Source organism: Anopheles funestus, chromosome 2RL (genome assembly GCF_943734845.2).
Source record: "Anopheles funestus chromosome 2RL, idAnoFuneDA-416_04, whole genome shotgun sequence".
In the NCBI taxonomy this organism is placed as follows: Eukaryota; Metazoa; Arthropoda; class Insecta; order Diptera; family Culicidae; genus Anopheles; species Anopheles funestus.
Window position 1 is genome coordinate 52,910,917 of NC_064598.1, and position 27,949 is coordinate 52,938,865.

A 27,949-nucleotide genomic window follows, 5' to 3' on the forward strand; every position below is an offset into this window, starting at 1 on the left:
GTGAAAGGAATGTGAAGCATCGACCATGGCCAGGATCTGTTGTTGGCTTGTTGTTGAAGATGGATGGATATCTCATATTCCATTAAATCATGATCTAATTCTAATAGAAAGCTCATCAATCTTGGCCTGATATGGCGGCTTTTCGGGCAACAGATACGACAAGTGTGGAGTATCTGGACAAGTGTATAGTATGGTACGGAACAGAAGGATCGAAGAAACATTTATATGCTTGAGAAATATTATAGAAGAGCAAGGTTCAACCGTAAAAGATTTTTGCTCTACAACATTATCTTTTAATTAACAACTATCTTTTTGATTTTTTAAAATTTCGTGCTTTTTTCGATCTTCGTTTCTTGTTGAAACCGTCGTTTTTTCATTAATGATGTACAAAAAGTGTCGCGAAAAAAAAATCACAAGAATATTATTTTGCATTATGAACTGCGTGCTATTAAAATAAAAAAAAACAAGATTTAACATTAATGATAAGATTTATCTTTTGCTATAGAGAAATACATAATTAGCTTCTCATAACTTAAGCGTTAAATTTTTTTAATTGATCCATTCTTTTTTTAAATCCTTCATTTACTATTTTTATTCTTCGCAATTAAATCAATTCGATTAGCTTCAATGAACATATGACCCAGTTTTGGTTTACACTGTAATAGTTGGAAAACAATAATCAAAAGCAAAATTCATAGTAAACTTTCTATCGAAACATCAAGTCAAACGACTAGCTTTAGTAAATCTTCGCCTCATCTAAGATCACTAGCGATTGACAAATAGTAGTCGAACCGAACGAAAGAAAAAAGAATTGAAACCCGACAACACTCAGGGGGTTGCAAACGCGCCCAGAATGTGGCATCGATTCCGAAGTGTCTTTTGAAATCGGAAAAGTGCCATTGACACTTAATAAGACCCGGTGTCGCCTGGCTATCGTATCAGCTGCATTACAGCAAACGGAGCGCCTGAAAAATGAACGGAATGTGCCACAGTAAATAAAACTCGAATCGTCCCAACGTCCCTCGTACCACACCCAAAATCGGTCGGGCGAAAGGGGGCTCATCGGGGAACAAAACGGAAAATCACGCTCTAATAAGAGAGTGGATTTTTCGATTTTTATTGCCCTCCTTGCTACTCACCACCGCAGATGGGCGAAGAATTTTTCAATGTCCTCCCTCCCCCATTTCTAAGCCAGCTGCTGTCTTATAGCTTTTGTACTGGGCGAACTTCATTCCCCGCTTGGAAGGTTTTATTTGTAACAGCACCCGGAATCTCAAACAAGCGCATTATTCCTGCACTGACGATGGCACAGTTCGTACGCCTTCAAGAAGCACAGCATCTTGACCCTCCTTGGGGATTACTACCCGGTGGGCCCCAAGGCGCTTGTCATCTGCAGGCGACCACGAAGACGCGCTTGCGACACTGGAATCCCATCAAATTCCGTTGCACTGCGCTGAAGCGAAACAAATAAACAGACACTTGAGACTCGATGAGGGTCGACGGGTGCGGGACTATTGTGGACTATCTGCCTGCCGGAAGCGGTGGATGAATTTTTTTTAAAGCATTTCCACAAATATTTTCATCTCGGCTTGTATTGGAATCGATCATGCGAACCGCAGATTCGTGTGGTAACGTTAACGATCGGTGATGTGATATGAAAGCATTTGAAACAAGAATAGAACGGATTTTTCAAAACATGTTTCTTCGAATGTTTTGCGCAATCGTCCAAACACTAACGAAAAACGCAATAGAACAGAAACACTGAACAAATATATTGTAACAGCTTATTACACGGATGGCAACAAACAGCCGAAATTATCAAGAAAAATATTCTACCATAAACGATCGAAAAGTAAACGTTACAAAACAACATTTCATTTCTCAACTTTCGAATACCATCCACCCAATCAGCACAATATTCCTTGCGTAGAGAGAAAATACAAACATGTTCTTCCAGCAAAAAAAAACCCTCTGTACTGTACCAAACTTCACGACACGGAACCAAACGCGATAAACAGCGATATCGGTGGAAATATATCAAAACCACGGTTGGTCTCCCGCAGCAGCCAGTCGTCCATTAATAGCAAGCCCATTACATTATTGAGAGGAGACAAATGGAGATTACGTTGCTATTTCCGAGATTGATTTATTGGTTCATTGTGGCCCAACCAACGCTCATACTGGCGTGTCGTTCTTTGAATGTTTTGTTCGTTTGCTTCCCGGAGAAAAGCAGGAAAGCGCCATCCGCCAACTCAAATGTGAACCAGGGTTAATGAAGCTGGATATTGAACGTTGTCGAAGCGTGACTGGCAAAGAGGATTACCTCGGACCCACACTACACGGAGTTGTGTACTACTACGGGGAAAAAGGAATCGAAATCGCTGAAAGCGGATTGACACGTGGGCCGTTGAACATTGTACCACCGAAATGAAGGTGGCTTTCTTTCGAGCCGGTGTTTTTAAAAAGGTTTTTTAATACCATTCCAGCACCGTCGGGTGAATTTTGTCATTGGGTTTTTTTTGGTCGTACTTGGAATGCAGTGCCAATGTAAAAATGCTTTTCATATACAAGGTGTTGGGTTTTTAGTTAAAGATTATTTTATAAATTCAAAAATAACCAAAATAAAAGGATGTTGGATCGTAACTCCGTTTCAAGTTTGCTCAAGTTGCTGCATGAATTAATTGTAATGATGAAGATTTTATAAAGGTGAATGAATAGAACGCGCCCTAATAAATAATAATTACTATGAAAATGTAGTACTAATAACCAGGAATCGATATATTTTTGGAAACATACGACGAAAATGTGAAGCAAGCCTTGTTCGGTTTTTTATTAACCTGTTACTGTTCAATGGATGTCTGTAGTGCAGCGGATTGTGTATCAGACCATGACTGTTCGATTATTGAACACCCTGTTACCGGAGAATGTGGGAGAGAGTATAGATCGAGGATTTGACGTTCATAGACTGTACACACACAGCAGTTCCGAATTTACTACGTCATAGTGCTATAACTCTTTGTTTTTCAGAGGGATTCAACAGATTGCCCTGAGGAGTTAAGAACGCGAGTAGCTTACAAGAATTTTGGCGTTAGTGTGCCGTGTATGTTAAAGAAACTGAGTGATATTATTAGTATAAGGGTAGATAACAAATGTCACTCTGTTATTGTGTAACTGACACGGTGGACTCTTCAAAATGCATATTGATGCCACCGCTTTGTTGTAATTTGCTGCTCATTTATATTAGAGCAAAATTATCGTAGCAATAACTTCGTCCTTGTTGGACGGAACCTGTTTTGTGGTAAGTGGTGGGAATTATCATCATAATGAGCTGTAATTTTTTAAACTAAAATGTCCAACGAATTTTGACTGATACCAATTTAAAAGTACTTTTTATGCTAGTACCAATTTTTCAACCAATTTTCTATTTTCTTTTTGTGCTTTGTAGTTCGCAAGGATTTCGTCCTTAAATAGTTTTATATTGCTCTCACTGATGATAAAACGATAATAGAAAAGTTTTAAAACTTCCTCCTTTTTTTAAGTTTCGAGTGAACCTCGAATGGACAACAAAGATGCTCTCTGATTGAGTTTAGTAAAATAAAAATCTTATTTTAGATTTGCGTTTTAACGCCCTAAGTCTGTTGTGTATACATTAAATAAAAAAACCAAATATATCCTACGCTGAATTGTTCTAGATCGTGAAAGTCGGAAAAGTCTGGTCCACGGGCCAAATCCGGCACGAGACAAAATTTTGAGAACTCTTGAAAACAAAACAAGCTTTCGTCACCACGGTAGGCAAAGTCTCTCCTTAACAATCTCTATGGTCATGCCGGTCATTTCTGGCTTAGTAGATTTATTTTTACCACGTAGGCGAATATTCAGTCCTTGCAAAGGAGGAACGCTTCAGATGGGATTGGATACGCGGTACTGTTGTGTTCACATACACCGTCGGGCCGCCCAGAAAAAGCACTGATGGTAATTTAGCAATATTCATTTTTGAAAGACATTTGAAAGACACCTTTTCGTTATAAGCGCGCCAACCCGCAATCGAGATCGCATTTTACATAAGTGGTTATCGTATCACGTTGCATAGCACTAAAATATAAGCATTTTTGGTATAACCTTTATTGTTTATTTTGTAATTTATTTAACAAAAAAAAAAACAAATCTGTCCAATGCAATTAATTCAAATCTATTCGGTTGGAGTGGAAATTTTTTTTAATTTTTTTTCCTTTATTCCATTCCCTTAACTTTTATGTTACGCAAATATGAACTAACCATACATTGATTTACGTGACAATGTAAAATAATAAAACAAATAGGGTAAGTGCGCCAGTTTTCGGCAGGTTTCGGCAAGAAACGAAAAAACACCTATTATTTGCAATATTTGTGATTGAAAGTGATGTTATTTCGGTTGATAAACTTTCGTAGTATCTTTCTGCATTTTCATTTTCGTGATTCTAATGCGTTTTATGTGCAATATTTATGAAAATGTAAACATTAGTTTTGTTCCTGTTTTCGGCAGAAATGTTCCTATTTTCGGCAGGCTGTGTTCCTATTTTCGGCAGCGTAATTAAGGACCGTTAAACGTTTTGAATGATTGAAATGATTAGAAAATTGAATTTTAAACACTTTTCCACTCTTATTTTGCTAATTTTGTGGCCGCAAAGTAGTTAAAAATGTAATTTTATGCTGCCCGTTTCGACAATTTTGCTGTCAGATTTTGCAGTTTTCATGCTTAATCTAGTAGACCACGCCGTCATTGCATACAAAATCACACAGTTTTGTGCTGTCAAACATCATCTTTCGGCATGTACCCATTTTCGGCAGCCTTTAAAGTGAAAAATAAATTGTTTATCGAATTTTTAAAATTTTATAAAAAATAGCATAAATTTTAGAACCATTTAATCTGTCAGAAATGTGCTTCACTCATTTTTTTATGCAGTGGTTCCCTATTTCCAGTACCTGCCGAGTTATTGACTGACAGCAAATTTTACGAAAATTTGTTAACACTTTATGAAAATTGCGATATCTCGGAAAATATTGGGTTAAATGCAGCGAAACTTCGTATTTGGAGAATATCTATTGGTATTTACGTTTTAAAATAGTATTTGACCGCATTCTATAACGCATTTGTGTATAATTTAGCTTTTATTACACACCTGCCGAAAACTGGCGCACTTACCCTATATAAACTCCATGCTATACATTGGTTGTTTTCAGCACGTATGTTCATATATTTTTCCTAGCTTTGCGTATGTAATAACTTGTACACAGCAAACAATTCCTAAGTAGTTTGCAACCAAACGCAATGGCAACCATTTTGACGCATAAAAATTTAAATACACATTTGAATGTTCAAAATAATTACAATTTCCCTACCCATTTATGGTAAGAGGATTACACTCGACAATACTTTCGCGCTATTTTTTCTTCCTCTCTAGCAGTACATCGCTTTGTGCGCAGTCAGGCCAAACGGGCAAGTATTCACAACAAATTGATAACATAAAATTTGATGCTTCCTAACGCACGGGCAACCGGAGAATTGACGTACCTGGAAATGCGTTCAACAGCAACAATAACTAAAAAAAATGGTATTAACAATGTCGACAATGTTGCAGCACCAGCCAGGAGGTGAAGTCAACCAAACACGGTGGAAAACGCAAGCATCGCATTGATGTTGAATAATAAATGAAATTCCACCACCACGTAACATGCGGCGAAAAATGCCGACCGTTCACATCAAACCACTTACAATAAGCAATAATATCTGTAATATATTTTACTTCCACCAACCACACACCAACCAACCACGGTACCAACTTTGCCGATGTAACCGTCGTACATTCCAGACCATCAACATTCGGTGAAGGTACGCGTTCGCGTACTGGACAAGTATGGTTCGATGAAAAAAGGAATTGCTGCTCCTTCGGGAGCAAAAGTTACACGGGTGCAAGGCCTACGCTCCCATCCAACTACGCAAATCGGACGCTTTTTATCGTTACGACCGTCTTATGGAGATTTTTTTTGTTCGCTTCCAGGAAAGTCCTCAATAAAACGACGCTTTTCCGCGCGCAACGTAAAAGCCTCGCGTTTGGGGAAACGATTGCAACACCTATCGTTATGGTGCGGCTACAGTTGGCAAGCGATGGTTCACTCTTAGCCCTCCATGATTTTGGCAACAACTCATCAACATTCATATGCTTGGGAATACATTTTTCAGCACCACATTGTTACACAACAAGGGGAGAGAAGAAGCCAACAAGCCAAAGAAAGCTTCCCCGACACAACATGCTTTCGGTCGTGTCTCTCCGGAACGGATTCGTATAGGAAGAAAGCAAAAAAAATCCGATCCTCATGGTTTCATTGTGTATGTCAGACCATGGTATGCAGAAGATATGTGAACAACAGTAAAGAGCGATGATTGAAAATTTTTATTTGAAAAGAACATACAAATACGATGCGGTCATATGACATCAGGTAGTCACATCAAGATGATGATGCGTCGTTCAACTGGCTGCTTGAAACATATTTTACCGGTTGGAATGTGCGAAATTGATTTTTAGTTTATTTTTATGAATTTAGATCACCGCGCATGATAAAAGTATGGTTTGTGTATTTTTAGAGATGTAGTGAAGCCGTTGTATGGCTTAAAACGTATCCAATAGGACGTTTTTCGGTAATAGTTTTAGGTATAAGAGACTTTAGTATTCTTATTGTATTTATTCATTATCTCTAGTTTTCAATGGACATGCATCGCATATTTGAACTAATGTTGTGCTTACGGAATCTTTCAGTGTAGAGTTATTCAAATCTGGGGTCGAATCCTAAAACTGTCATTTAGGTTCAAAGATGCATGTGTCCTCAAAAATTTATGAATCCTTAATTCTCATAGATAGATTTATGACAATTTAAGAATCTTTAGAATAGAGATTCAGAGTCAATGATGCAGTTCAAAAATTCAGACAGATTCATCCAACATTAATTTATTCATGATGTCTAGTTACATATATTTTTTTAAATTTATAACTTAATCTTATTCTGTCATCTTCTGACACGTAGTTTATATAATACATAATAATGTGATTACATGAAATCGCGTTCGCTGCTGAATTCGTTAAATCCATTACAAGAATAAGCTCTGTTTGTGAACGGGGTTTTAAGGTTACTCTAACTCTGAACGTTCGGTGAAGAGCATATGTATATGTATATTAAGTCTTTCTGGTAAATATAGAAGAACAAATTTGCTGGCGAGGAGGTACAAACATTGCTTAAACTATGGTGCAGTGACTGTAAGCCTAATAGACAGCAGCGGTCAAGGTAACTGATATGACTATGAGAATAAAAAGAAACATTAAGAGCTAGCCTAGTAAGCATGCACCCTATCGCCTCATTTCTTTATGGGGCGTTCAAGTTACAGAGTTAAATTCAAACGTGGAATGAACTAAAATGAGACATAAACGGCTTTTAGGAACATTGGGTAACAAAAGTGCCAACAGTGCAGTCAAACATTTAGAATTATTCGGATCGGCTGGATTCTAATTAGTTAAAACATACTACAAAACCAAAACATAAATAAACTGAATGTATCAAGAATTAAAAAAAAAATAAAACTTTCTAAGATCATCAGCAGCAGATCAGTTCTTTAGAATTTGTTGGAATGTTCTTTGGGATGATTCAACTATTACGTAACGCAACAATTGTGAATTCGCCATCCCTATCGTAACAATATGTACTTTATTTTTAACGTAATAGTCGGGATGTTTTACTATTATATATCCATCCCCACACTCTCACCCCACTCCAACCCTAACCACACACCCCTACCCCAACTCTAACCACACACACCTACCCCAACCCACAACCATCCTATTACAAAAATTAAAAAAAGGATTTTGGCTTTGGCATGCTAATGGATCTGCCCGATACTTTTGATCGACCATTATGTAAAATGATCGCATCAGAGTTATTGCTAGATAATTACACAGAAATTTTGCTTTATTTTTATGTAGCTAAAGTATTTAACTCTGGAATAAAAATTTATTAAAAGTTTGTTTACAATTCCAAAATACAGAAATCATGAGCACACCCGGAGTTTTCTTGATCTACTAGAAAAATACTTTTGCTTCGATATTTGAGATGATCTGTTACTATCGGTCAAATTGATGCTGACAAAGAGCTAAAGGACTCTTTCCCCTTCACCCGACATACTCATACTATCGATAACAAATAGTAAAGGTTCTCGAATCATGATCAATCATGATACCATGCGAAAAGGAAAAGCTATATGATGCACCAAAATGGATGCTATTTAGAAGATAGCAATGAGAGTGACCTCCTCCGTGGTTGTTGTTCTCTCGGTGGCAAAGTATCGTTTCTAGAGGTTTTTACTGGGCGATCATGGGGTAATTTACGAAAGTAAAGATTCAAACAATAAGCTTCATCGTATTTAGTCACATTATCTATCCCGTGTTCCATAGTTGGTATTTTCACGCATGCAGAATTTCGGAAGTATCTTATTTAATGTTACTTGCCTGTATAACAAATTGTAATGCTGGCAGTAAGCCCCTTCTGCAGATCCCCCCCTGTCAGTGTCACGTAATAGTTGGATCATCCCTATGAAACAAGTTCTCAAATTTAAAGAAAGGATGATTTATCGAATAGAAGGGTAGAATCACACAAGAGAATATCGACCGTCTCAAGACAACGTACTTTCTTCGTTGCCTGAGTAGCTGATTGTCAGTTACCTGCATTTCCAAGAAAACTTGTTAAACGTCACGATTGACTCAAACTCCCTAAAACCAGGGGAGTATCTCCTGCCAACCCGTCCATAATACTGCGATGTTGAACAAACCCGACAAACTAATGTGTGAAGATTAGGGACGTGCTTTAATGCTAATGAACCGTTTGGTACTCTTTCCATCGCCATGTGGAACTTTTCCAATCAGCTTCAGTCAACTATCATACATGGCCCGGGCGGTTTAGCACCGCATCGAGAGCGGCTTTGCCTTCACTGTAGCCGTACGATCTTCGGTTGGATTATGCGGAGTTTTCCAAACGAGTTCGTCAATCTCTTTGTTTTTTTTCTGACGATGGTTGAGATTTGCACAAACACTCGTGAGCAAAACACACGAATGCAATTCTTCTAGACAAGCATCATTACACTTCTATTGCGATCCTTATGCTCGCACATTCACCTTCACACCAGCACTCCCGAATGTACCACTAGAGAAGCTTACGGCTTGAGCAAAATTAACAATTCCAAAAACAATCCCAAGGACGAATGTACGTAATAATTGGTCCTCAAGGACAGCAACGCACATTCCCTTCAGCCCAGCTCGCATTACCTCGACATTATCTTAATTTTAGCAATTCTTTTACACGCGCTCCCTCCGTACAGGCTGCAGCTGAAATACGATCACCTAATCAAAGCTCGACTGGTTGTCTGCAGATGAGAATGGGATGTGTTACTGTTTTCACACACGTTCGGTATAGCTCGTACCAAAGCGTTCCGGTGACATAGCGAGCAGCATGATGCCGTCAGTCACTAGTCGAACAATAGGTTCCGCGCTATTTCTCCCAAGGCGTAGATGATGCCGACAACGATGATGTGTCACACTAAGAAGCAGATGTCAAAATAACAAAAGCACTTCTTCAACGTCCACAAACATACACACACGCGCATACATGCGCAAGCAAGCAATCGTCCTTGAGTTACAGAGCGGCTTGCAAAACCTCGTGTCAGCAAATGCGACCAGGTCTGATACTGATGTGGAATTATATGCAAGGTGAACGAGCCGAAACCACCACAGCAACCCTGCTGCGATCCTTTTGTTTCCGAATCCTCCTGCTTCGTTTCCCTAGAAGCGAATACCACCGTGGTTGCACGCGTATGTGATAAGCGACCAAATCTCGTGCTCGCGCGACTCCAACTCGAGGTTTTCGACGATATGTCGCGTACGTGTAAATTATGTTTGCTTTGATTCACACCCATTTATTTGGGCAATGGCACGAAGGGGGGAACGGTTGTGTGCAGGAGGATATATGTTCTCACATGGAGCCATTGTTTTTTCCACACCATTCTTCTCTAGCGATGATTATTCCCATCGTCGAATCCATTGTTCACCGCGACCGAAGCTATTATACGTTAAGAGGTTTCACGTTTGACTTTCCCACGCCAAAAACCGTTAGCTTCGCCGCTGATTCACTTGGAAAAAGTGTTGAAAAATCCACATGACCTGCCAACACTGGTACCCGTGTTCGTGATGCCTCACCAAAAATATGAAGGGATGAGGGGAAACAAAGCAAAAAGGGAGTCATCGGATAAAGCATGATATGACAGTTAGAATTGTTGGAAAATGGTGAAATTGAGCAAAGCTCCCGCAAAGCCAGCAACGAAGGAACCACGTTGGAAGCGGAAGGAAGGACAATGATAGGAAGGAAGGACGATCAAACCCTTTGTTTGTGGTGAAAACTTTCTCAAACGATTTCGATTGTTGATAGCGACTGTTGAATGGTTTTTGGACGAAAAGTTTCTGCCCTTTTCTCGTGTCCTAGCGTCGCGTGTAGTGGGTTATGAAATTGTCCTAGAGGGATACAAGTTCTTCATTTCGGTGATGTGTGTTTCGTCTTGTGCTTGCGTGTGCCATCAATGCTGACATTAATTGTTAACAGGGAAATCGCTTAAGAAGATATTGCTATGACACCGCGCTAAGGATGCCTGAGGATGACATGAACCGCAAATCGAAACAAACAGCGCAATAGTTTCATTTAATCTTTCATCCGTTTGTGTTATGTGTCGTGTGTTATATGTAGATCGGGTTTTACTGCGCCCGGGGTTTAAAACATTTTTTATATATTTGAGATGTATGAATTGTTAAATAATTTCTGTGCTCTGGATAAACCTATGTAAAAGATAACGAGGGAATTGATGATGACAAGCGAATTCGAACCGATAAAAGAAGGTAAAAGATGGATAAAATTAATACTTTATTGACTGCAAATTTCCCAATTTTACATTGCTGAAATTAAATTTACTTTCGATCATGATTAAAATTCTCTTACAAAGATATATCAAATTATAATAAACCTTGACAAATTATTAATCAATTCATGATCTGCATGTTGATAGAATAAACTATTGTATTTCGCTTTTCAAACTATCATTAAATCCAGCTTACATTTTCATTCATACAAAAACCTCTTTAAATGAGCATGTTTTGTCTGCAATTAATTAAATTGCCGTGCGTTCAAACGGAAACAAATTATCGAAGCAATTTTCCGCCCAAACTTGTTGATTGCATTTGCACCACCAGCGACATTGTGTCGTACGGCGTAATCCTCCCTCCTGGGCACATGATTGTCGGTAGAGGCCCATGTCAACGATTCTGACAAGAGAGCACGCTTAGTCGATGCCTTTCGCACAAGGAATAACACATGCCCGACAAAAACTACTCTAATCCATCAAGGTGAGGGTGAATTGGCGACCAGGTACAAAGGTACAAAACCTTTCGCTCTAGCGACGTGAATTAATGCCTCGGGAGTCTGAGACAGTTTCCGCATGCTTCGAAAGGTCTTACATACCAGATCATGCAGGAGTGCGCGACTCGAGCAAGGCTAATTTCCATATTAAATAAATTTTCACCAAGGTACCGCTGCCGCCACCGTCATACTTGCTTCGCGCCAGCATAACTCTTTAACACCTGTATGCTTCTTGGCGTTTCCATGTCAGCGATGGAGAAGGACGGATAACGTCAAGAACACAGAACCTTACTAAAGAGCCTCGGGCGTGGATGAGGCACCAGGCGTCTCCATGATACGATGGAGCGGTAAAGATTTTCCTCTTACCCAAGAGATTAATTCAAGCGTGCAAAATGTTGTGCCGCCTTTCCGCTTTCCCCATTCGTCAAACTTGTCGGACGATCCGGGCTGTCAAACATTAGCATAAGCTTTTTCGAACCACTAAAGCCGGGCAGCATTCCCAACGGCGACGACGAGCTGTTGGTGTGCATATAAGCATCCGCTTTGTGCCTTTGCTGTGAGTGTTTACGTTTGTTAAGCTTATCCTAGTGCAAACGTATGCCGGATAGTAAGATCAGACGATCTCGAACAATTCTCGGGGCATGATGCTTAGTTGGGAAAAGCGATAAATCGTCTGAAAATTTATGTGCTCAAATGCCTGAAGAGATTTTTCCAAATGCTAATCCTTTTACAGTGATTTGATTTAACAAATCACGAACTCTGCGGAAAACCACTTTGACGGCTTTAAAAATATATCCCTTTGGGAAAATCCTAGTGGACATTGTGAATATATGAAGTGATTCAAGGAAACATTAAAACCGCGTCAGGAAGAACAAAAAAAATTGTATGCTAAACATTCAAAACGGCCAAACTAACAGGGAATGCTAAATTTGCTACGATATGCCAAAGCACTATAATGGCCGCAACGAAAGTGGAGACGTTATTAGTTTGCCGTCTAACGGAATCAGTGTCTTCCGGTTGCCTGTAATTCTACACCACGGTTTCAAAGTGAAAGCGAACTCTGGGCACGGCATGGTGTGGACACTATCCAGTAAGATAAGCATACCTGAACACTTTCCAGCCGGCCGGGTACTCCAAATAAAGCAACACCCGACGTAAGGTGTTAGCGCTAATAAACACATCACAAACTCACTTCAACCCACTAATTTCCGGCCTCCGTCTTCCATGTTCGCAACCTCAACAACCGACCTGACATGGTGATTAACTTCGAGCCACGGTATAGTCTATGTTTCACCGAAAGCTTGCGGCCAGTCACGAGCCTTTCGGAAGGTCTTCTTCGTTCAATGACGTGCAACAAGATTTGACGTTTGTCGTTGTCTTTCTCTAACCTAATCTAAAGCATGCCCACGCTTCCGGATGGACATTCCGACACTCTACGAACACGTGTGTGTTTGTGAATGTATTCAGAGTAGTCAATTTGATTGAAATTGATATGGGCAGCATGTTTGGGATGGCTTTAATTAGATATCGAATTGCATGGTGTGATCTCCACCGTATGACGTCATGCTGCACGACTACCTTCACAAAGTAACTGAGCTTAGATGAGTGACGTTTCCTGTTAGCTTCCAGCTATGGTTGAGATGAAACATATGAATGTTCATTACTCTTACATTGGTCCATCAATGTTTACCATCCCTCAGACAAGGCGTAATTAAACCTCGATATACTCAATGATCAATGCCATTTCATTGAATTCTAAAAGCTTCCAAAATTGAAACATATTCCTTGAATACTGCTCAGATTAGTGTTTCTAAGTAGCAGTTCAATAAACTACTCCACCGAGGTGTATGCAATTAATTCCTAGTAATGAAATCAATTTTAAAAAGACTACTAGGAACATTTCCAATATCTCTTTGATTTTTTTTTACTTTCGTTTCCAAATCCTTTTGAAATTTTCTGTCACAATCTCTGCAACTATCGCTTTAATACAAACAGCCGCAGAGAGATGAAAGATGATGCCCTAAAGGGACGTTGTTAACTGGTGAGTTTAAGTGGCTGAGACGTGTTTACGTGCAGTGCTGCATCCGGACACGTAGCTTACTGATGAAAAGTTCGGATGAATTCATAAATTTTCTACCCATTTTTCATTGAAATTGTATGTGGATGTCGGTTGCAAACACGGAACAATTTCGCCGAAAAAAAAATGCTCGGCTTACTACCTGCCTTTGTGTTGATTTGTTTTGTACCATTCGTTTGTGGTGTTGTTTTTTCCCGAACTTTCCAGCTAAGGCAACAAAATTACACCTCACTGCACTGAAAGGTATCCAGTAGTAACCTCTACGATTGCACTAAAAGAGCGCACAAAAAGAGAAAGGGAATGACCAACAAAAACAAAAAAGCACACACAAAAAAACACAAAAAAGTATTACATCGAAGCAACTTACCAAAAAGGGATCCACGGCACTAAGGTTCAACGCTAAAAAGCTTCAAAATTGAACTTGAGACGTGATCCGCATTTTATCTGCTTCGTAAAACCTGCAGGACAGCACGCTTCGGGCGATTGCATGATGCAGGGCAATAAGGCGTCTTTGCGTTAGGGTGCCCACAAAAAAAAAAAAACAAGTGGAAGGGAATAAACGAGAACAGGAGGAAAGGTATCGTGTGCTGTATATTCTTTATCCCTGGTCCGTCAATCTTTGCAGCGGCACAATGTCACTGGATCGTCAATTTCACAAATATGTCGTTCCAAAAATTTCGACACAATGGAAATTGGAAGACTATATGGGATATGGGTCCGAGCAAAAGGGGAAAGACCTTATGCTGGGACGACTAACAAGAGATATTCACAGCTGAGGGCAAGAACATGCAAGAGATTATCACGAAAATGGATGCGCCTTCCGAGGAGTATATCCCTAACTAGTACTAACTAGCGTGCGTTTCAATATTTCTTTTCATCCTTATCAATATGAACATGTTATGTGCTTTTCACACACTCACTCACATCGTGCCGAGTGAAAAGAGAGGAAAATTCCTTAAATATAAAAAAAACTCTACAATGGATGGCAACCCTTACCCTTAGCTTCTCATGCGGACAAATGTCTCCACCGATAAGTAGGGCATATGTGCACTGTACGCTGCTGCTTTTCCACTAAGTATCGACCAAAGAAAAAGGTGCCGACATGTGCCACACGAATCGCGCCATACACACTGTACAGTAGTTTAAACGAAACGAACATTTCCTCACGAACATAGCAAGATAGGTGTGCCAAACTGGAGAAAAATCAACCAAAGGCACACGGGAATAGTCGCATATTCTTCACCGTCAGGCAGCACGTGGTATATGTAGTGCTGTGTTTGCCAAAAAGAGGCAACAAAAAAAAGAAACACATCGTCTTCAATGAAACCGGCATAAGGGAGAAACAACATAAACTTAAAGCGTAGACACACTTTCTCAGGTTTATCGGTTTTGCTTTTTTTTGCCCCTGCTTTCGGCCATTCACTTCCGGCGATCCGTTGAAACTGGGGGATGCAAGAAACGTGTTAGTTCGTGTCACTCGTGCCTCGTTAGGATGCAGGTGAGAAGAAAAAGCTTGCACGGAAAAGATGAAAAATCCGGCTCATAATAGCACATTCACATGGACCACGTGAATGCCGGAGGTGAGCACAAATGGAAAATGAATGGTGGCACAGTGTCGGACGATCATAAAAGCCAGGAGCTACCTGGATAGATCGTCTTCAGCAAGTGTATGCTTTGGACGCGCTTTTAGTACACTGCTCATTGTAGAGGATTTTCTCTTTAATGTGTTGATGGAAGAAGAAAAAATAATACGACAAGCTCACCGTTGAATACAGGTATTTTCATCCTAAAATGTCACCCTTTTTCGGGTGTTTTATTTTTATTTTTTGTTTGTGGTTGGCAAATATTTCACAAGTGAAAAATGTTGTTAAAATTAATGTAAGGCACCTTACACCGCGTGGGCTTTTATGTGCATCATATTTAAAATTTATATGTGCTAAACCAGTACGAAAATGCCATTTTGTTTACAGTTCAGTTTTCAATCCAAGATAAAGCTTATTGCAAAGAACAACGTCTAAGCCGGTCGTGCCGATCATTTTTGTTTCAATTTTATTTACATCATCGATTATGTAAATGAATCAATTGAATTAAAATTAACAAGAGTTAAGGGTACTGTCGTGAATATTCTAAGAGATCCGCCAGATTGCTTTTGCAATTCCATGATGATTATTTTAATTCTGTGGTCTTTTGCAATGTTTCTCATCCCATCGGTTTCTATTACTACTCCAGTCCACGATTCTCGATAGTTGCTTGCACCATTGCTCTCTCTGTTTTTTTTCTTAGTGTTCTATTAACATTTTTCTACGAAGTATAAAAAAACAATACATATTTAAAATTTCATACTCTTTTTTCTTGACTCTTAGCAGCGCCATCAGTTGCCCCTTTGTTATAACGTTGAAATTATTGGAATAGTTCCTAAGTTTTCCCAGAACTGTTATGTTCTCAGAACCATACTTCAGCAATTGTGAGAAGGATAGTGATCTACGACGAGACTGTTATCTAAAACCAAATCGTGTCTTCTTCATTGCTTAATAGTATATTGCAGCTAGACTTGGTTCTTGATACCTTAAATCTTTAGGAAAGTTTAAACTTCCTGCTATAACCCTTATTTTACTCTTCCCGTGGTCCTCATCCTTATATTACGCTGCACTTTACCAGTACTTCTACTGACGAGAGTTCCGAATTGAATCTGTGTTGGACGCTCTAACATTAGCACTAACAAAATAAAACAATTTAAATGGTAACTAAGCTTTATTTTTTATTCGTAAAAGACGACCAGGCCGTATTGGTTACAGATGGAAATTCGACTAATTGGAATTAGACTTACCGTAAATTTAATCTAACATACAATTTACTTTGATTGGAAGACATTCTCCGAAACTAGATAAGCTTTATATGACAGACACAAAGTACGCTGAGATGTTCTCGCTCTGCTGTGGTGTTGAAAATTTTGAAAAAATAGTATCACTTTTTTCATGCAGTCACAAAAACACTAGCAGCACTTTTGTGACTGTTTCCTTTATGGTAGATACAAATGAAATGTTTCACTGAGCGCAACAAAACACATTAGTATTTCACTCACCCATTAGTAATTAAGAATTTTTGAAACATTTTGTTTTATCTTTCGTAACAATTTAAACAGCCACTTCTCTCTATGAAATAAATAAACGCTGGCAATAATCCCTTCCCCACACCAGCGTCACGTAATAGTTGAATGATCCCCTCAGCTGGAATTTACTACAAAGCATATTACGAATAGTAGATTCTTAATGGTAATGGTAGATTCTTTATCATGTCGGTGACCGATTGAAGTCAGCTTCATGCACTTTGCATTCAGTGATTAAAATTACGAAGGAAGCATACATGTAACCTTTTCCCTAAGTATTATCAATGTTCTGAGCTAGCATCACATCCATCACATGTGATTTTCAAAATGCCTTTCCTTTCTATTGCTACCACTACAATCCACAATAGATCAATTACATTTTGTCAGAATTCTAGGCCAATCCAGATTATGCAACCATCCATTTTCCTGCTCAATACTCGATAATAGTTATGCTAAAATTTTCTGAAAAGCAAATCAATAGCTGTTTCAAGAGGAGACAGAAAAAAAGCAGAACATTACATGTAAATACCCTCTTGTGCATTATTGTACAGTGGTGCGGTATTTCCAGCATCCTCTCACCTTTAGGTGTAGAATAATGAAGCTCCACGAACAGCACCATCGCACTGGGCCAGGTATGAGACCACATATTTGTTCGTCCATGACAGACGATAAGAGCAAACAAATGCTCGATTTCATAACACTCAACGCCGTTTCCGGTCCGTTTCGATCGACTCTGGGATGCTGGAAGGGAATGGAAGAAACTAATACGCACACACACATACATATATATCCGATACGTTCGTTTGTAGCCACTGGAAAGCACCCGCAAACTACGTCCTTTTTGTCCGGATTTGAAGATCTGGCATCTACAATGGGTGGTTTCATTGTCGAACAAACAACATATGAGTACTGGATCGATTTTCTACCAATGTTACGCTGGTCGATTGAATGGCCATCGGTTCGCACCCACAATACAACCAAATCGTCCATCCAGCAGCAGCAGCAGCAGCAGAATATTCGAGTATTCGAGAACACTCATACCCAGGGATGGTACACAGAATGAAAGAAAATTGACTGTTCGGAAAAGACAACAGAACAAAACAATTACCACCAGGTTTCCGTGCACTGCAGGACGTTAGTATGGACGACCATAAAACGATAAACACGATGGACACCATACACAAACGCAACACACCCAAACCAACCAACAAACCAACTTGTACTGGGACAAAGCTGATGGGTGCCGATGCTGGTGCTTCTTTTTTGGCAAAGAAACAAACCCTGCGTCCTTTATGGTAAAACGGAGAAAAACAAAAACAAAAGCTCATGCTGGGCGTAAAGTGTCACATTCGGCATTGCTTCGGTACCGAACATGCGGAACATGGGCCGAAAATGCTTCCGTCTTTCACGTCCGGCAATGGATACCCTTATTTTCGACATCCTTAAACCCGGAATGTCCAAGGAAGTATTGTGGGGAGGTTTCCAGTTTTTGTTTTGTTTTGTTTTTGCGCGTGTGTGCGTTTTCTTTCCGTTTCGTTCAGAGTTAATTCCCAACCGTATAAATCGATCCGTAACGTCTACTAAAACCAGAGAGGAAAAAAGGCATTCCTAGAACCCGGTATACCCAGGAAAGTTGTTTTTTTTTACAATAGTGGGATTTCGATTCGATCGAAACACGACATCCGATGATGATGAGGAACGAAATAGACACAAAAAAGCGGTATGGGTGGTAAGCATTCGCACTATACAAGAACATAGTACGAATCACGTCGATTGGGTCCTGATCGACCGGACCGAAACAAACGCCCCGACAATGATTCTCACCGTGCGGAACAAACTCCGGCAGCAGTACCGTTGAGCCTTTGATTGTTTAGCCGGTCGTTTGTGCCGTCGTTTTACGAATGCTACAGCCCAAAACGAACACGACCAAACGATCGACATCAAAGCGAACGGGCAACAGTTAGCCGCACTGCACTCCTGTCCCATCCAAGTTCGACAATTCGAAACTGGAAGCGCTTTTCCGTCCCAAACCATCTCGCTCCATCCTCTCTATCTTTGTCCCGGGAAAAACTGCTTGGGAAATGGTTTCGAACAATGGGAACTCTCACTCTCGAACTATTCCGAGCGATGGTTGTTATTACCCGAATCACTATTGTACGATTCGACACTAGGTAAAAGTGGGAAGTAAAACGGGTTTCCTCGCGGCAGTGCGGTACGACCAATCGCTTTCCCATTTTCCTGGGGTTTCCCTTGTGCAGATGGGCTACGGATCCTTTGACACCGAGTTGGTAGATTGGTGAACAACCGTATGAGGGATGGGTTATCAGTTTCTCCTATTTCTTGGTACGGGCTCCCGTTGACTTTGGATTGCCGCAAAGGACCACCACCGCCCTTTTTGTCAACGCTGACAGATGGTTTATGTTCATTTTCTATCAACACCCGCCATTCTTCTACGCTCTTTAGCCCGCGGTTACTTACCTCGTCGCATTCGAGTAGTTCGGCTATTTGATCTTTCAATAGCGATGGAATTGAAATCAACACGATTCTATCGCATACCACCAATCTCATCCCACCCACCCATATCCTGTGTCATACTACCAAAAGGTTCACAATAATGTCAGGCAACTGTTTGTAGAAGGACGCCTCGAGTAAAAGTAAATAAAAAAGAAATGGTTTCGTATGCGAAGTTGATGGCTAAACCCCGCGTCGCAGACAGGTGATGACGGTCTAGCACATATATTAACGAACATGTTTATATCCAGAAAAACGATATCAACGAAATCCAACCAACTTTTGCTACCTTTATTTGGAGTGTTTCAATTGCATTTCATTTAAATAACAAACCAAGAAAACTCCATTTTAAAAGTGAAACACATCTATTCATGATGTGTGATCTCTATATACATAAATGAACACAAATATTAGCATAATGATGCTAATACCAAACCATCATACCACTGACAGGGTGTGGTATATTTACATAATTTAAATGTCTTAAAGCGATTTTCTTCGTTGCTAAATATTTTATTTTGATGTTATTTTCAATTATGCAAAGTATTTCCTGTACAATTTTTTTTATAGAGAAATAATAGATAGCATCTCAATTATTTATCATTCTGGAAGAAGGACTAAGCCATCAATAGCCATTTTACGCTAACATGCGCGTTGTTTGGGTCAGTACTTAACTCATTTTACTATTGAAGAATCGGCTGATGCTCTTCGTTGCTTTGCACAAAATTTACTTACAATCAAATTATACAGGTTTATAGTTTTAGATTTAGTTTTAGAACACTTTAAGCAATGATTAATTAAAAATTCATTATATGGATTTTAATGTTTTTTATAAGTTCTGTTGTGTTCTGTTTTGTAAGATTAAAATGAATCAGGAATAGTTCCTTTTTTATTCTCAGAAGAATGATGTAAGGTACGATATATCTTAAGGATTAGTATCAATAACGGGGGAAGGGACGGAGGGGGCGGTGGGCGGTCGTGTTTGTGAAAAACGGCACCGATCTATACGACAGGCCAGATATCAAATCCCATCCGGACCGTTCTCCCGTGGAAAAGGACTGACTATCCGGCTAAGCGGTGAAAATAAGTCTAGTAACCCAGAAATGGTCAGCGTGACCTTAGAGGTCGTTAAAACCAACAAGAGGGAGTACCTATAACTTCTCTTAACCTCGAATTAATATATCTCAAATGAAAGTAAAATTTGCAATTTGAAGCTTGCATGTGACCTGGAAACACTGTTTTCTAATTAATAAATAAGGAGCGAGGAGGAGTAAAGCGAGAAAACTATTACAGCTAATAGTCGCTAGAGGGCGCATTGTGTTATTAGTGATCATCCAATCAGGAGAGTTAAGATCGGATCGTGAGGCAATTCAGCAAAATTTTATCATCATTCAGGATATATATTCACTTAAATTAACCCAAAAGTGATCATGGTTCATTGCTCGCATTAAAAGTAATAATCATAATATGTAACAAAAGCTGTTACAGTACCCCCATTCGGAGAAATTTCCTAGTTTATGGAAAAGGATCTAATGCAGTTTCCTTGAATATGACAGATCCTATCGACGACATATTGCTTACAGTTTGAATTTATATGTTATTAAAATTTAGTTGTATGACTTCGTTGCCAATTCTTTCGTTTTTATTTTTGTTTGCCAAATAAATGGATGGGTGTGACTTCAAACCGGAATATTTCAGTAATAAGAACCGCCATGGACATGCGATCGATTCTTGAAAAATTGCTCATAAAAGTCGTTTCCATTTTCTGTGTGGTGGGTGTCCTTTTTTTTCAACAAACTACCTTCAGATAACGCTGAAAAACGTGAGCGCGTATAAATGCATCTTTCTTAATATCCCATTTCTGGCCATGTCCATGTGTGTGTGTGGGAGAGTTCCAAAATATATTGCCCAAAATTGCTAAGCATACCCGTCTTTGCTCCCCAGCTGCGATGTGCATCTCCGATCAGGGGTTGGGTCCAATGGGTTCGTTGCTCGGTCGTGTACGGGCAAAGCATACGCAAACAACATTATTTATGCGATCGAAATATTTCACCACAGGTGAGTGCGTTCGATCCGGTATAGAGGACCGGAACATTTGCACGAGCGTGCGAGAAAGATTTAATGGCCGCCATAGTTTATGACAGCGGAACCGCACCCAAAGCCATGTGTTCGAGGTGTGTTTATGTCGGGATGGTAGTGTTTTCTCTACCAAAGCTGCGCACGTTTTTCTGCATACTGCAAAGTTAAGAAACACGCCCGCCAAAACTATAAATCACACCGTTGGATCATTTGTACAACATTTAAATGTTTAATAAAACTGTGTGGCTGGTTTCTTGTTACTGCGTAGCTACTTTTTCCAGTATTGTAAGTTCTGCAGGTAAAAGAAAACCCCTACAGAGATTGACACGATGAATGACCTTACAACAAGAGAGCAATCCACAATACACCATAAATATAGTTCTAGCAAAGAAACTACCAAACCACAAAAACACTATACAACATCTCTAAGCAGAGGAGGGAAAAAAACCTATTACTACAACCATCGCAAACAAGATGGAACCTGTGCGACTATGAAAACGAACCTTAGTCACAAAAAAGGCCAAGAGCTAATGTCAAAGTCTTTCAGCAGCGCGGCGTCAAAGGAAGCGTCCAGTGCTCCGCAACAGTTCGAGAGGATCGTTATAAAATATTTATTTTTGCCGTTGTTTTCCACTCAAACTTGGAGCTGGTTTTTTTTTTTGCAAACAATTTTCCACCGCCCAATGACATGAATCGAAGCACGGCATGCACATCTTCTCGTGATTCAAGTGCACCGGACAGTGGTATTTTGATGCGGAACGAGTTGCTGCAAACAAACAGCAAAATAAGGAAAGCAAATACAAAAAAAACACACACAGAGCACCAAGACAGAGTGTGCTGTGCAAGTGGAGAAAAACATCGCAAATCCGTGTGGTGGGAGCGAAACAATCACTACTGAACAATCCAAAAAAGCACCAACCTGGAATGTATCCGTATTCCTCGGTTGGCACACGGCTTGATGTTGTTGTTTTGCAACAGAACCACAGCGGCCTCCAAAGCTCTGCCCTCCTGTCTCTCTCTCTCTCTCTCTCTCTTAGGAAAACGGAAGAGACGTAGCACATGGAAACGACAATTGCATTTCCGCCATTAAATTTCACCACTCACTGCACTGCCGGTTTGCCACGGGATGCTTGATGCTATTATTATCTGCAAAAACCCGTGCGGCTGGCGGTGAAAGAGGATGCTCGAGGACTTAAACATTTCCGGGGCTGCAAAACCAGAAATGGTCAGGATGTGCGGAAAGACAAACGAGCAGCGCAACCGTTCGTGCTGGACGAATTGGAAAAGAGCAACAATAAGAGAGCGAGAGAGAAAAAAAAAGTACAGCAACACAACAACAGCAACAACTGCTCCTGCTATGGGAATGTGAAGCAGATGGCCAAGTGGCACTAAAATCGATGTCATCCGGGTTTGGCTCTTCATATTGCCCTTGCAAGCATCTTGATATGCAATGCAGGAACGGACACGGACCATGAGGACCAAAATGCGGTGTTTATGTTTGTGTTCATGATAGGTCATGTTTGGGAGTATTTTTTTTTTGTTCTTTATTCCCCCACTCAGCACGTCCAGAGCGAAGTGCCGTCGCCTGTGGCCATCAATCCACTAGCATCATGTACATCTTAAAGCATATATTGGATCACTCGATTGACACGTACTTTGAGTAGGTTTTTTTTTTGTTTTATTAGTTCTGATAAAATTTAGGTCTCTAACGGATGCAAGAGACTTTAAAGTCATGGTTTAGGCAAAAGATGTTGCGGCCGAAACTTACACGACCACCTTTTGCTTTCTATCGCTTGTACACCATCGCTGCCCGCCAGCGCCAAATTGACTTACATAAAATGGAAATACAAGTCAATGTTGGGAGCATTTTCGACAAACATAGCCAACGGTCATACCGAGCGTACCCTTTCGAAACGAATTTTTGGGGCCGAGATAAACCTTTACGGTAAAAGTCCCCTAAATGGTTCCATTTTATACGGCATGAACAACATTACGTGATCCTATCCCGAGGCTTCGATAGTGGATCCCGCAAGTCGATTCGTCAATTATCTGATCAACCCTTAGTCCTTCGTCTATCGTTCTTGGGTTAAGTCGTTCTTGTGGTGTATTTGGTTTCGCTTTTAGCAATCCCTTTTTTTCATTTACAATTCAGCGCTGTTGCTTACATTTTATTCGTGTTCTTTTAATTTACCATCGTACTGAATATTAATATGAAAATGAAATATGTATATCTTTACAAAATTCATTATAATTTTGACTCTTAAAGTTTTCTTTTTGCTATTTGCCATGAATTTAGAAATGAAGAAAACAATACTTAAATAATTTCTACAATTTCACACTGGTACAACATTTCCGTGCTATCACAAATCGTCGATCGAGTTTACTTTACCGTGAAGCATGCTTAGTCAACTCCGGGAAATGGATCCTAATTGCATGCAAAACCCGGCAAAAACGCTACATATTATACGGATTTCAATAACACCACCGAACGTTACGCAAGAGCAGGTTTATCCATCCATAACAGACAGTCTTCCTTTTCCTTAGAATGTACGTAATTTGATTAAATTTAATCCATTCGGAAAATTGTCCTACGTCCTGTTCATCGGCCGGCACCCTAAACCGGTTTCCCAAGTCGTGCGGAAAAGCAGCACTCCGAAGAGTCTCAAGGGTTGTGTTTGTATGTGTGCGTAGTGCAAACCACACACACACACACACACACGGCTGAGTCAGAGAACACAAAGGCACATAATCATTTTCAGTTTTACCAAAATCCAACTGCCTAATCCATCCACTACCACCGTACAATACATGCACACATAACCTCCTCTTCACACAAGTTAGGAATCAGTTCGAATGTCCCCGGGGGAGACACCAAGTGGATTTTGGCTCTTCGAGCGAAATGGAATGGTTTTTGGTACCGTTCAAACGTAATTCAAGCGTCCACAAATGTTAACAGTGGCTGTCAGGGTTAGGTAACTTACCCACTACTTGCATGCTGATGTGTTCCGTGGCGGTGGAGAACGATGGTGCGTCAGCAGTGACTTCGCAGGAAAAATTGCCCGACAGTCCGAAGCCCACATTTTTGATAACCACCTGTCGGTTGTCGGACAGTGATGCCTGTGTGAAGGGAAGAAAAGGGAAAGAAGAAGAAAAACAAACAATATACCAATCAGTTCGAAACAGTAAAAAGGCGTAACAAATCGATTGCAAACTCAAGGGCAGAAATGTTAAACATTCAACAGTAACAATTAAGTCGCACCATTGGTTGTCGCTTTTTACTACAAATGCAAATAAGAGCCACCTTTTGTTAATAGAAATTACTAATTTTTTTTTTTAGCGTGCACGAATGATTTACTCATCTGTCGCCGTCTGCATAATCCGCTTCGGGAGCTTCGTTAATGAGCTCACGCCACATCAAACCCTTACGGGGCCGCTCAGCTGGAAATGAATTCTAACCACAGTGAGCACGCTTTCAGCAAAATCGTTCCTATTGAACAGCACGGTACCAGCGCAAAATGAGACCAGGTTATTGCGACCGGAAATGGATATTCAATCCGGGATAATACCGAAACCATCATTTATAAGAATTTGATCGTTTCACATGCGCGACGCTGATCCGCTTTTGCAGTCAGATAAATATATCTGCTCCATATTTATGACCGAACCAATAATTCATTCATTTCTCCCTATAAAGAGCTCTCGGTATTTGCTGCTACTTGCCGTCCCGCATATGGGGACAGGTGGCGGGGGAAAGAACCAAAAAAGCGCTCACGTACATCGAATAAATGTATTAGCAGAAGCATCAGTACAACCAGCAAAAACCAGCGAAACCGCTATCGTCTGATCAACAAGGCTCGGCTGTCCGATTTGTGCGCGTTTTTTCTTTTTTTTTCATAACCATTTCGGTTTAGGATTGACGATGGAAAATGTCAACCAAATGGCAACCATTTACTACCAGCGATTTTGCAGTATCAAACGCCTAGCCTGGCCCCATTTAATATATACCGTCAATTCCGGTGATCCCATCATCCGTTTTCCGTCGATTTATATTTCCACCTCGCATTCTTTATCATATTCTCTGTCAAAGGTTTATCTTTGTGTGTGTGTGGGTGTGTGCTATCTATTTCATCCCTAACTATTAACGATCCAGCATGTCGAGTTACTCCAATCTTCCACTGACTGTGGGTTTGGGAAGGTTTGCTAGCATCCGCAAATCGAGTTGTTGTAAAAAGCGTGGACATGCCAACTTTTTTTTCCTTCTTCAAAAAAAACCTCCTACACTCACACATACACACACAAACGTTACATGAATAGCCTTTATGGTTTTTTCTGATTCTTTTCCCTTGGAGTTCATTCACGGCGAAGAAAGGCTAGCGCGGACTAGACTGAGCATTAACTTATGTTACGTCGTGCGAAACAAGCACAGCAACAAAAGATGGTCACCTAATACGTTACCATATATGTATGTATACTGTACATTAAGCATCGTAGGTCTCCAGAATGAGTGGAAAAAAACCCCAAAACGCTTCCGAAAGAAATACGATATTTATAGGAAGACGAAAAGCTTCCCATTTTTCGCGTCCGAATTGAGTGCCGTTCAGGGCGTGGAAGTGGAACAGCACTAGACTTCCCCACAACCTCCGCCCGGATTTCGTGAAGGGCTAACGACTACGAAGCATGGGACGATAATCTCATAAATATATTATAAGAAGAGGCTGCTTTTCTTCAAACGCTTTCGACGGTTACGACAAAATGGATCGCCTACCAATGCCAAACGGCAAACGATGGTAAGTCAAAAAGTTACGATTACGGGTGTGAGGAAGCGTACCATGTACCATACTCGTTGTCCGTTTACACCCACACGTACTCCTTTCGTTTCGTGCTGGATGGATATTTCGGCAAATATCTCGCTCGGCCACCGATGTCGGCAGATCAGCCAAATTGGCTTCCATTTTGGACGTGCTCTTTTATACGCCCGAATGACGAACGCCATGATGAAGACCACAAAACGGTTTTGCTTTTCGTGCTATGCCGGCACGCGTAACACAAATCGGTAAAATCGGGAACTAAATTGGTAGAAAACGCAAAATCCTAATGTCAAGAATCTGGAACATTCTCTGGAGCTCTGGTGCACAAATAGCCAAGTTTTGCAAGCTGCTAGGCTCCACCGAGTTTTACTCTGCAAGACAATATTTGAATTGGCTGGTACAACGCGTAGGAGATGGCATGGCATAGAAAGAAACCATGAAAGATAAATTCCCAATGATAAACAGCAACCGGAAATGGGCGTAACGGCCACATCTGATATTGATCAGACAATTTGCTAACAGAAACTTTGTTTTGATTATCAAGTTTATTTTGAAAAAGTAGAAAAAAAAGCAGAAATGAAATCTTCCGGAGTGTTTTAAAACGCAAAACTAGTTTCTTTAAATAGCTAAAGTTGTTCAATCAACTCCTTGAGATACCAGAAATTTAAATCTTGGACAAGGACCATAAAAAAGGATACCATAAAAGACTTATATATAAATATTTTTTTATAAATATTTATATAACAATTGTTTATTTATTTATTTATTTATAATTAATTATTACGGCTTCGGCCGTATTGTCAGCCTCTGAAGCTGAAGAAGTACATTTTTCACAAGGCATTTCCTGCTTGTATTTTACCTTATCCCGGGCATACTCGGTTATATAACAATTGTTTATGGTAATATTAATTCGAAAGATCTTTATAAAAACAATTATTATCTATTGCTATTTATCGCATCTCGTAACAATGGTCATTTTATTTTTGTTTATTTTCTTTTTCTTTGCAAATAAAACTTCTGTATGTAGTTTTCCTCTTCAAATGGGGAGATTACGTTTTCCGATAATTATCATAACAATTTTCTCAAGCTGATACCAATCCGAAATAATCGCTCAAGATTGCCTCTAGCGTTCTTATCCCAGAGCCCATACAATAGACAACACTTCAGACGGCTGAAAATATCCCGCTCATCTCGTCAAAAGTTGCACAGCTCAGCAGTAGCAACAACAAAACACAAAGCAAAACAAATAAATTCAATCCATTTCACTGCCATTTTCGCAAAGGAAAACACAACAACGGGAGCCAAAAGTCTAGCGCTACGATTCTGAACGATCGAGAAAATCGAACCCCTTCCCGTGTACCGTGTTGGAGCATGCCGGGACAACAATTCAGCAACAAAGCGCTAGAAATGGTTAAAACTCGAAAGGGATACGAAGCGATGAAGGATAATCTTTCAGCCTTCCAATTATAATTAATAAGTTAATAACGAGCGGAAAAACACAGGACGCCATTCATTCAATCCGGTTGTCTGACGCTTGATGGTGTGCTTTCCAAGTGGCAGAAATAAAAAACACTCCAAGAAATTACATAAATCCCGTCAGCCCGGCCAGAGTGGATCATTTTCACAACAAAAAAGGGAAGATAATGCACTAAATAAAGCACGAAACAAGACATTTTGCCCTCTTCAAAGTCAAATCCCGCACCGATCAAAAGGCTCGGTCAGGTTGCAAAAGCGGTAAAACATAACTTTTCCACAAATCCACCCAAGTGCGGACGATCAGATTTTCAACTAAAATCATTTTTGTTTTTTTTTCAGTTATGTCTGAGAATCAAACCTTCCACTAGCAACAAACCGTACACGGACGTAGTAACAATACATTGGGCAGTAAAC

The 27,949-nt window shown here is 40.0% G+C and overlaps 1 protein-coding gene across 1 annotated transcript in view; it reads right to left on the minus strand.

Annotated features, from left to right (window-relative positions):
• LOC125760814 (uncharacterized) overlaps window positions 1-27,949 on the minus strand; it is a 172,440-nt gene that overhangs the window by 53,544 nt on the left and 90,947 nt on the right. Inside the window, exon 4 of the mRNA XM_049421334.1 lies at window positions 24,233-24,368. Within this exon, the coding sequence (XP_049277291.1) occupies window positions 24,233-24,368 (136 nt within the window). The remainder of the gene's footprint in view (window positions 1-24,232; window positions 24,369-27,949) is intronic.